Raw genomic sequence first — 12442 nt, 5'->3', positions numbered from 1 at the left:
TTTACGGCAACAAGATGCAGTCGATCATCGAGGAACTCCGCGAAGCCGGTCTTATTATAAATTAAATCTTGTGTCGATGAAACGAGTCAGTCGAGTGACATCAGCGAGAAAAATACATTACTTTCTTCTGTATTACGCGACGAATCATGAAAAAGAGATCCGATGAAAAGAGAAAAGTTAACTCCGGTAGACGTTGACTCGTCGAGGAATTGCACGCTCCGGCGAAAAGAAATTTTCCGCTAAGGCGCGTCGTAGTCCGGGGATATGCTGATCTGTTGCAGGCTGACATCGTCGAGATGCATCCATACTCGCGTTTCAACAGAGGTCATCACTACATACTGACTGTCATCGATATGTTGAGCAAGTATGCATGGGCCATACCGCTCAAGAGTAAAGGTGGAAGCGAGACGGCTGAAGCTATCGGTGAGATAATTCGAAAGAGCAAGTGATGTCCAAAAAACCTACAGACCGATATGGGGAAATAATTTTACAACGTTGATGTGCAACGGCTCTTGAAAAAACACAACATCAATCATTATTCCACGTACTCTGTAATGAAGTCATCAGTTGTCGAGCGATTCAATCGCACATTAAAAACGATATGTGGAAGATATTTACACTTAACGGAAACTATAAGTGGATCAATGCGCTGTTACAGCTTGTATCAGATTATAACACGCGCAAGCATAGAACGATCGATATGCGACCCGTCGACGTTACCCCCCGTGATCGCTGAAAAACTCTTGGCCACAGTATACAGCAACGTAAAGATCGCGGGTCCGGCAAAATTCAAAATAGGTGATTCGGTACGTGTGAGCAAATATGAAACCGTCTTCGAGAAGGGTTATACACCAAATTGGACCACCGAGGTGTTTAAAATCGCTAAAGTGTAGCATACTCATCCCGTAACCTATCTACTGGACGACTATCGCGGAAAATCTATCTCTGGAGCGTTCTATGAACATGAGTTACATCGCGCGGTTTATCCGGACGTGTATCTCGTGGGGAAAGTATTGCGCAGGAGAGGTGACGAGGTTTACGTAAAATGGTTGGGATTCGATGTATCGCACAATTCTTGGATACACAAGGATAATATAATTTAATTCATACAAACTGTATTTTTTCATATAAATTATATTTATTTTAAACATAACAATATATAAAAAATGTATGAAATGCATAAGATGTATAAAATATTTATTATTTATACTCATCTTTTTCAATTTGATGTATAAAAAATCGTTAAAAAATCTTTATTTTTTACTATAAATGTAATACTATATACAGTAATTATTTAAGGTTATACATTTCGATAATATAATACATTTCTATAATATAATTACATTACAGGACCTTTTTTTTACAAAGGTATTCGATAATGTCCCCATGGTAATGTTTTGATTGAATTCGATATGATGTATCGTTTGTCGTCGTACGGACTTAGAGCGATTTTCTCAGATATCGTATATACTTGATGTAATTTTGATCTTATGCATAACTGTTGGCGAGTCATTTCAATTTCATCGTTTAAACTTCGGGTGTAATCATCGAACGTTATAGTTCGCTCTACGTTACTTTTGATACCTTTCGCCTTTATCCTTTTTACCATCCACCTTCAACGCATACATTTTCGCTCTGAGTCCGACGAATTCATTCAATATTGCGTCATTATTTTCGTCCTTCATTAAACCTGGCACTTTTTTGTTTGCAAGTGGTATACCATACACATTATCAGTAGAATAATCACTCGTGTCAAACCTAGTGATATCACGCTTCATTTGATCATAAACGTCATCACACTCGATGCGATATATGAGGCTATCAGTGTCTGTGTACATAATTTTACATTTTTTGCGATACAGCGGTAACATATATTCGTGGTGAAATTCATACAAACAGATCTTTGATATATCGAGTATACCCATTCCTACGTAGATCGGTTTGTTGAACTTCACCTCAAGTTTACGAATTTCAATTTCTATCAGATTTTCAGAAAATACACTTCTGCTGTGAAAATTCGGCTTCGCGATCATTGCCTCTGCGCCGTATCGTCCATCCCATTGTGTTAATAATTTTACATCGATGTGATTGCGCACGTTCTCCATGGTTTTGCCGAATACTGTAGTATTCATTAACTTAAATAAATTTTTCTCAAAATCATTCTTCGCGAGCATTCTAAATTTTGTATTAAGTTCTATGTAATCGCGAAGCCATGGTGACTGTGCGAATAGCAATACGCGATGAATCTTTGTTACATGAAGACCGTGACGCATGCATTGCTGTAAATTGCGATAATGTATAACGTAACGTTTTTTGTCATATACAGTCGCTAAAAGTTTATCCTACCACTTGCCAGGTGGTTTATCACGCGTTGGACAGAATGGTAGATCAATGTGCTCGTCGTGCAGACGCTCCGGATATTCAAAGTCAACCTCAAGAACATAACCTGTAAGCGAATCCTGAACAATCGCGTTAAAGTTCCAGACGTTTTCGACCCATTGAAATTTGGCGTATGGCAACGGTTGACACATCGCCCATCCGTATAGATTATTAACATAGAGGTACATCAAGTACGTAGAAGGTTCCGATGGGTCGTACGACTGCATATATTTGTTACTGGCTCACGCGGGGGTGATCCCGATTGATCACGGCTCGATTGGACACCACCAATTACAGCGACCGGTGCTTAGGAGCTTTGTAGTCTCAAGCGCTGTGAGTGGCTCGTATCCAATTGAGCAGTGTCCAACTGGGTGCCACTCGCTCACGCGTACCTGCTGTAACATTGACTAAGACCGCCGTGTATACCGCGCTCGATAAACATCACCATATCAACGTCAGTGAGCAGTTCGAAATTTACGCGTGTATGTTTCAACATAGCGTCCCACGTAAAACCTGGTAAAGTATAATAATACGCAGGGTCGAGGCCGTAACTTTCAATACATTTATCGTGAAAATTTTCAAAAATGTCAGCAAACAGCAACACGTCCATTTTTAAATATAGATCGCTGTATTCACCTAAGGTTTGAACAGAGAACTGTTGCCAAACATTCACGTTATGCGCGTAATCGCTTTCGGATAGTGTCACCGGTCAATGAACTGTAGAATGACTCGCGAGGTGGTAAACGCGTATCCTGCAACTTGTCGGCACAATCAATGTATTCGTATGGAAAAATCCCTTTTCGTATCAGTAACTCAAAATCATCTTCGGACAAATTTTGAAATTCGCATTGTGAAATTCGAAGTTCATTTTTATTAAGAAAGGATGCTAATTCGTCGAGACTAGTACTTAAAAATTTATAAGAATCTATGAACCGTAATTTTATGTTATTTCGCGAATCTGATCTTTCAGCGGTATCTTTAACATTTTTTGTAAATAATATATATTTTTCCTTTGTTATTGCTATCAAGTAATTCTATACTGTTTTCATATGCTGTAGCTATTTCTTTGATAATAAAATGTGAATGATAGCCTGATAAATTGTGGAAAACTATGGGAATAAAATATGAGTTTTTATTATTTAAATTGCAATTTGAATACGCGGGATCCCTGTAACGACCGGTTGAATGGCAATGATCGCTTACTCGATTATCATCTAGCGCGAAAGGCTTTTCACACACGTGACAATGCGTCGCGCTGTGCAATGTCTCTCGCTGTTCGCTCGACAAAGTTTCCATGGGGACATTAGCTACTAAAATTTTTTTTACGCAATGTGCTAAACTTCTCAGTTTTTCGACGAACCATGAAACGCAATCCGGATCACGACGAAATCCATATTTTGATAGCGAATCGTCGTACGAACAGCGCACGTAGTATCCTATGCTAAATACTTGATGATGATGTTGATACGTGAGCGTAGATTCATCCTGATCGCTATCAGTTTTCTCGAGGATGCATTCTAGATCAGCGTAAACAACAAATGGAACTCGTTCCTTCCTATTATAGTTGTTAAAGTTCAGCCACTTGTCGTTGTAGCTCGGTAGTCGGATAGCGCAATCGTTTATCCGTTGGCAATCTACAATGTGTAACTGCAATTTCTCATTGGAATGAAAACAGTTACAAATAAAAAATAAATAACGGTTTTTTTATTTTATTATTTTTAAGAAGAATTCGCTTTTGTTAATCATATACTTACCGATCGCAAATGTACTTTTGGCCGTTATGTTTATTCAGTTGCATGCTCATGAGCCGAGATAGATTCTTGATCCATGCGAAATGGCCCACATTGTCGTCTCGCGGATCTCGCAAATATAGTAAATTGAAATGTTTCTCTTTCAATATCATCGATTTCGATAGCAGCCAGATGTTGGCGCTCAATCGATTAATTATGAAACTTGATCGTATTTAGTTATTTAAAATAATTAATAAATGTCGTTTCTAGAAAAATTACATTACGCTATATCTTGGTCGAAAAACGGTTGGAGTATATAACGGCGAATAACCTTTGTAAAACTTTTCGTTTTTTAAATATTTGTTTTTTGTATTGTTTTTTGTTTATGGCAATATTTTCTTTTTTTGTAATGTTTTTTGTTGGCTTGTACGTGACTGCAGTCCCCAAAATCTGGGATGCCTTACTGCCACTTCGCATGACTCATACCCCGCCACCGAAGAATCCCCCGCGCCCCGCATTCCCCTTGGATTTCCCGTGTTAAAACTCTCATAGTATTACTCTCCGAAGATTGAAGGACTGGATTGTGAGTATCATGATTTGATAATAGATTTATCGCGTCGAAATTATCTGAGTCTGAATCGATCGAATCGTTCATCGTCGTTTCAAGAGTGTTTGGTTTGTCCATCGGATTTTTCGCGTTATTATTGATGAAAATCCAGATTCTCTTTTGTTTTACATCGTCGATTTCGTTCTCGTTAAAAGTGACGTTTCTCGAGATCGAAATGCGTTTGGTTCGCGTGTCTAGTAGTCTATAGTTTCCGGAATCCTTTTCGTAACCGACAAAAAGTATTTTTTGTGACTTAGGGTCCCATTTTTTACGTAAGGCATGTGGAACGTGTACGTATGCGTCACAACCGAACATTCTAATATGTAATAAATCGGGTTTCCTTTTTAAGTAGATTTCGATCGGTGTTTTGCCACCTGAGCGCGTGGATACTGTTCTATTTAATATTTAGACTGCCGTGTTGACGGCTTCACCCCAGAGATTTTTAGGTAGATTTCGTGCTAAGAGCATAGAACGCGCACTTTCCACGATCGTGCGCATTTCGCGTTCGTTCTGTTCCGGCGTGTGAGATGCGGATGTAAGTAGCTTTATACCTTCTTTTAGTAAACTGCAAACGTTCGAATTAATAAATTCCGTACCGTTGTCGGCTCTTAAGATTTTTATATTTTTACCGAATTGATTCGCTGTTAAGTTGAGGAATTCTTTTAGATAATCAAATACATCATTTTTGTGCGTTAAAAAATAGACCGTTTTAAATCCCGAACACTCGTCTTTGAGGAATAAGAAGAATTTTGCTCAGCCGATTGATGGCGTTTGCATTGGGCCACACACGTCGACGTGAACGATTTTGCCGGGCGCAATATCACTTTCGTGCGTAGTTGAAAACGGTAATCTCGCTTGTTTGTCCAATGAGCTGTACTCGCAGAAAAAGCTTTTCTTATCTGATAAGTTTATTCCGGTAGTAGAGCCGTTTGTTATGATCTTTATAGTTACAGATCTTAAGATAGTTACAGTTTATGTGACCGAGACGTTTATGCCACGTTTCTAGAGGTGCTGAGGACGCGTAAAGTGCCGACATTTTTTATTTCTGCTTAATTAGTAGGCGTATTAGATTATTTTTCTGTTAACGTCGCGTGCTACAATTTGTTTGTTTTTAGAAAGTATATCCGCGCGATTATCCTTTAAGACAATTGATAAACCGATCGACATACATACGCCGGTCGAAAAGAGGTTCTTTTCTAAGCACGGAACATATAAAACATCGTTGATTTCACCATCATGCCATTGATTACACAGGCCTGCATGGTTTTGTTGATTGGGATTTAACTATGTTTTCTTACGTAATTTTTCGCGCTGAATCCGAATCCGGCGGCAGAATTGCTCTATCACGTCAGGTTTTTGAGAAAAAGTGAGGTTAAAGGTGTTAAAATTGACATTTTTTGACATATTTGTGATTTTTTTGCTAGCGAAGTAAATTTTTTTTTTCTACTTTCGTTTACGCCATCTGAAAGTGTCAACATTTATCTTCAAAATATATTTTTTTTAACGCAGTACTTTTTTTTTCACCGAAATAACGTCTGTGTAGTACAGATTAGGCGTCTACGAGATACAATTTATAGAAATTTCAATTGCTATATCTCCGGAAAAAAAATCGCTTTGGGACGGTCCAAAATGGATTTTGAAGGGGCTGTATAGTAGTAAATGATACCATCGATGGATTGGACGACAAAAATTTTATCAATTTTTAATTGAATTTCAAATATGGCTGAAAATGGCTTATTTGGCTGTTTTGGGTTAAGATTTCTCGAAATCTCGACGTGATAGAGCAATTCTGCAGCCGGATTCGGATTCAACGCGAAAAATTACGTAAGAAAATATAGATAATCTCTGCGTAATCACACAAACATTTTGTGTCAAAAATGTTTTTCTTTGTGTGACTACACAGAGATTATCTCGGTGAAAAAGAAACGTACGGCGTTAAAAAAAATATATTTTGAAGTTAAATGTTGACACTTTCAGATGGCGTAAACGAAAGTAGTAAAAAAAATTTACTTCGCTAGCAAAGAAATCACAAATATGTCAAAAAACGTCAATTTTGACACCTTTAATCTCACTTTTCTCAAAAACCTGACGTGATAGAGCAATTCTGCCGCCGGATTCGGATTCAGCGCGAAAAATTACGTAAGAAAACATAGTTAAATCTTAATCAACTTTTAACACCTCCAATTTTGCAGGCCTGTGTTATCTATCAATTGGGAAATGAGTATTTTTCCACTTTTAAATTAGTGTTGTCACCGAGACAAACGTTTCGTTATTACACGGTGAGAATTCGGTAAACTATTCTTTTCGACAACAGAGGAGCCTCGAAGCGCCACTATCGAGAAGCCAAATATATTTTTCGTCGAGTTCGAGAAAAGCGGCCAGACTCGGATCGGCTGTATGAGAGGAACTTTCGGTATTCGAGCCATTCGTGGCTTGATAAGCGATGAACGTGGCAAAATTAGCTGAATCGTCGCGTTTAGACCCGCTCGTTTTATCATTGTCTCGTGTTTTTAATGCCTTCTTTTTAGCGAATCAATATTTGGCAAGAGGACTGGTTTTATCGCAGAAACTACAAACGATTATCTTTTTACGCGGTTCTTCACTGTCGCGGCGATGATGGCGGCCTCGTTTACCTTCTGTGGAGATGGTTGTTGCAGCCAGAGCGCTGCTTACTTCTGTGGATGTCATCCTGGCTTCCTCTCGAATCAGTCTTTCTCGTAGCAGAGGGAGCGTCTGTTCCGCTGCGCTGACGCTGTCCCAAGCCGAGATCAACGCGTTGTACTTCGAAGGTAGGGTTCCAAGTATTTTTGCCATAATCATGATATCCGATATCTTTTAACTGATTCGCCATGTTTCCGATTTTAGCGATATGTTATGTGACAGAGTCGCCGGTTGCCATGCGATATTTGTGGAATTTTGTTGTGAGCCATAACTTGTTGGTCGCGCTCTTCTGCTTATGGATAGCAGAAAGTTTTGTCCACATTTCAGCTGCTGTTGAGCAAGTAATGAGGTATTCCAGCTGGGAATATTCCATGGACGATGATAGGATGAGCATGGCTTTTGCGTTTTTTTTTATCCAATCGTTGCGAAGGTTACCAGTCGTTTCTGGTTTGACTTCTTCGCCTTGAACTATGTTTAGGAGATCGTGTGTGACGAAAATTGTTCTCATTTGGAACTTCTACAGTTCAAAGTTTTGTCCATCGGACTTCGTGATATTCCTGAGATCCGTAGATTCGCTCATCTTGCAGATGGTCACAGTCGTATTTTGTGGACGAAAAAGACCAATGGCGCGAGCAAAGACCGGACGAGTCGGCTCGCGTTAACAGAGACGAGAAAAGGGAAAAAGAAATCACTTTCGTTTATGCGATTACGTTATGCGTGCCCTGGGCCCATAACCTGTTGAGAGAACTGGATAAACACAAACACACCGAATTTAAGAGGAAACAGAATATGAAAAACAATATATATTTGGCGAAAAATAATACAACGTACGAGCTGATGTGCGCACGAAACAAAAGTATGTGGAAGAAGCGCAGGCGGCGGTGTGCGTGTCAGCGTTGTCAACTCAAGGGATAAAAAGTTACAATGAGTAGATGTCGTTAGTAACATCGAGTCTAGGATAAAGTAAATCGAAGCATGGTAATGCCACCGCTAATTGATGGCGCGAAAGTATGAAATTTTATCTCGTAACAGTTTTCAATCAATTTCTATCAAAATTAATTGTAGAGTTGAGAGAAATCAATATTCACCAGGGCCAGGATGCGAAATAATCAGGAGCGAGTTATGCAGTATTTTGCCAGATGTTCCTTTTAATTATTAGAGAAAAACAAAGTTATACAATATTGGGACACGAACTTTCTGTATGCACAGCGTAACGAAACGTAACGGATAAGAAAGGGTGCTTTCCAATTGCTTAACACATCTTAACACAAACGTACACAGTAATACACAAAGTGTAACGTTGTGCACGATTCAATTGGAACAGAATGTGTGCGCTGTGCACGGTTGAGATCCGTTTCGGATAGAGTTAGATTAAATGTAGCTTTTTCCGCCTGTATTAAACAAAAAAAGTAAAAGTGCCAGCCACTCAACGTCTTCCAACCTCATTTATAGCCGACGCAGTTAGTAACATGTAATTGTCACTATAAAACACAAGTTTACACAACCCTCGACTGAGTACGGATGTGTAGTGTTGTGTCGACGATAATGGATAATTGGAACGCAACTTTTGTCGCCGTGTACATGAAAGTGTCTAGGGATATTGCAATTTGAAAGCATCCAAAATGAATTATAAGATAGCGTCTTGACGAATGGCAGTACGAGGTGACCGGGAGATTTGACTCCTTATTCCAACACGCCCTCTCAAATCGTACGCTAAGGATTATCGATGTTGACTACTTGCAGTCTCAGTTCTTCCAGACATCTCTCGTGTGAGACACGGGGTAGTGCCTTAGTTAGAATATCGGCCGTCATGCGTGTCGTAGGGACATGTCTCTAGCTTCAATTCACCGGCCACAACCTTCTCACGAACAAAATGATAGCGGACATCTATATATTTTGTTCGGGCATGATGAACAAGATCGGAAGCAATGTATAATGTCCCGAGGTTGTCAACCGAGAGAATAATTTCTTCATACTTGTCCATCCCAATTTCGTGCATCAAGCTTCGTAAATAGGCAGCTTCTTTTGCGGCTTCCGAAAGACTGACATATTCAGCTTCGGTGGATGACAACGCTATCGTTCGCTGCTTTTGGGATCTCCAAGAGATCGCGGCTCCACCTAAAAGATAAACATAACTAGTATATGAGTGACGATCAATTGTATCACCAGCTCAATCAGCATCTGAAAATCCTTGGATAGGCTCGCCCATCTGAGTATAGACAAGCGCCAGGTTGGATGTCGCAGACAAATATCTTAGGACTCGTTTAGCTATAGACCATTGTTCCGCATGGGGATTGTTTGTATGTTGAGCCAGTCTAGAAACAGTGTTAGCGACATCCGGTCGTGTTGCTACAGCAAGATACATTAAGGTGCCGATTAATTCACGATGTGACCATTTTTGTGAATTCGAGGCTTGATTTAATGGTAGTTTTGTTGTCGAACGACGTGATGGAAGGTGTGCCTGCTCCGTTGCAATTTTCCATTTCATACTTCTTCAGTAATGCCATAATGTAACCTGTTTGTGATAATTCGATCACATTGTCTTCTTGCTTGATCTCTAATCCCGAACAATATTTTGCAAGACCGAGGTTCTTTATTTCAAAGTCTTATAATAGTTGGCTCTTGATCTCCTGGATCCAAGCTTTATCTCGTGCCGCTACGAGTATATCATCAACATAGATGGTCCCGAGCATGATTTCAGAATTGCGCCAATCGTAATAAAGACATGGCTCATTTATGGTTGCCTTAAGCCCTGAGCTTTTCAATTTTTGACTAAACTTGGCATGCCACTGTCGTTCAGCTTGACGTAGTCCATATAAAGCTCGTTTAAGACGACAAGTATCTCCTCCTTAATCATCTTTAGCATGGTTTCAGCACGAGTATGAGTCTCCGAAACATCCGATGCTTGGGCAACGATCTTCCTGAGCATCTCCGCGAGCATTTCAGGCATCTCCATGATAACGTTTTCTTCGAGTTGACCGTTGAGGTAAGCCGTAACAACATCAAACTGCTAGACTTTCAGTTTAAGCTCGGCAGCGAGGGCCATCATTGTCCGAACTGTTTCCAGTCTTGCGACAGGGGCGAATATTTGATGATAATTAACTCCAAAACGTTGACTGTATCCCTTGGCGACTAATCTAGTCTTGTGTCGTTCAATCTGGCCATCAGTACGATATTTGTTTGTTAACACAAGTCTACAGCCAATGACATTCTATTCCTCAGTCCTTTTGATAATTTCAAATGTGTCGTTCTCTATCAGGCTTCTTATTTTATTTTCCACAGCCTTCTTCCTCACAATCTTCACCTTTAAGTGCTTCCTCAACTGATATCCCAGCTACACCGGTGAAGACACCATTTGAATCGACTGCTTCCTCTTCATCTATCTCTGTCCGATCTTCGTCAGCTTCGTTCCTAGACGATATTTCGGTTCTAAACAGTTTTCTAGGTCGCCCTATTGCTTCGGTGCGAAGGAGCCTCGGTCTACCAGGTGCTCGTTTGGGTTCTTCGCATTGCGTCGCAGGCACGTGTGGAGTGCTAGAAGATATAACTGATATAGCCGGACCAATTGGAAACAAATCGATATATTCATTCAGATGATCTTCGGTGGATTCTTCATTCGACTTGTGTCTTCCATGGCTAAATTATCTAAAGTCGACGAATCCTCAGAAATGTTATTAATCTCCTCTAAAAACTGAACATCTCGAGCGACAATAGTTTTATGCTTCGACGGAGTCCACACACGGAATCCTTTTATTTCTCTGGGATATCCGACAAAAATACCTTTGAACGATCGGGCCGATAATTTGTCCTTTGTCGAGTCCTTGTCTAAAACAAATATCTTGGAACCAAAAGTCCTAGATTGTCGTAATTCAACGATTAGCCTGTCCATTTTTTGAACGAAATTTCTCCATCTAAAGTGCTTGTTGGACATCGGTTGAGTATATAACAAGTAGTGGCGATGGCGTCGGTCCAGAAACTCTCTGTCAAGCCTGACTGAAGCATCAAACATTTAGCCATATCTTGTATAGTTCGATTGAATCTCTCAGCCACTCCATTCTGTTGAGGAGTGTGAGGGATTGTCAATCTACGCATAATACCGTTTTTTACTAGGTATTGGTCGAACTCGACGTTACAGTACTCTCTGCCATTGTCCGACTGTGTGCAAATACTTTATCTGCCTTCCAGATCACCGTGGCCTGATATAATTTGAACGCTGCTAACACCACTTTTCTCTCGTAGAAAATATACTTCTCCCCATCGCGTACAGTCATCAACAAAAGTTACAAAATATCGTGCACCATTAGCTGCCTGTGTACGATATGGGCCAACAACATCTGAGTGCACAATTTTTAATGGTTCGATGCATGGATTTCGATCATTTGGAAAGGGGAATTTGGTCATCTTTCCTCTGAAACATACAGTACAACGCGACAGTTTATCAATATCCTTTAGATTTACATTTGATGAAATACGGTCTCGAATTGATCGCGCGAGATCATGAGCATTTAAATGACCCAACCGCTAGTGCCATTTCAATAATTCAGAACACTCCGCTGCGGTCGCGGCCTTCGCGTATTTGACATCCTTACGAACGTAGTATAAATCACCTTTACGATCCGCTACGAGTCTCACATTGCCGTCACGATTAACTATTCGCGCTTCTCGGCTGTTAAAAATTGCCTGGTGTCCCATGTCCGTTATCTTAGCTACTGAGACTAAATTCGTACGTAAATAGGACATATAAAATGTATTCTGGAACTGTACTAATCGTTTTTCTTGTTCAGTTGCGACGGTAAGAAGAACCTCTCCTTCGCCTTTGATTTTTGCAACGTCGTGACTGGCTAGATTTAATCTGTTTCTATCCGTTTCGTGCATCCGTTGAAAACTTTCTTCTTCGCCGCAAAGATGAGCAGTGCATCCGCTGTCAAGAAAGGATCGAGTTATTGTTCCGCTTTTGTCTCCAAATGCCTCTTCAATGGGCAAAGTCATGTGACAGGTGGCGTAGGAATCGTCGACGATATTTGCCGACTGCCGAGGTTTCTCAGATGATTTATTTTCCTTCTTC

General features: G+C 40.1%; 1 protein-coding gene across 1 annotated transcript; it reads right to left on the bottom strand.

Moving 5' to 3' along the window:
- Window positions 1-239: 239 nt before the first annotated feature.
- LOC108757981 (uncharacterized) lies at window positions 240-2132 on the bottom strand. The gene is made up of 2 exons (XM_018502685.1): window positions 1932-2132; window positions 240-383 (listed from the first exon to the last, which is right to left on the bottom strand). Exons 1-2 carry the CDS (start codon window positions 2130-2132, stop codon window positions 240-242), a joined length of 345 nt encoding a protein of 114 aa, XP_018358187.1.
- Window positions 2133-12442: the final 10310 nt, after the last annotated feature.

This window comes from Trachymyrmex cornetzi, unplaced genomic scaffold (assembly GCF_001594075.2).
Source record: "Trachymyrmex cornetzi isolate Tcor2-1 unplaced genomic scaffold, Tcor1.1 scaffold1013, whole genome shotgun sequence".
Lineage (NCBI taxonomy): Eukaryota > Metazoa > Arthropoda > Insecta > Hymenoptera > Formicidae > Trachymyrmex > Trachymyrmex cornetzi.
This window is presented reverse-complemented; position numbering and strand designations above follow the sequence as displayed.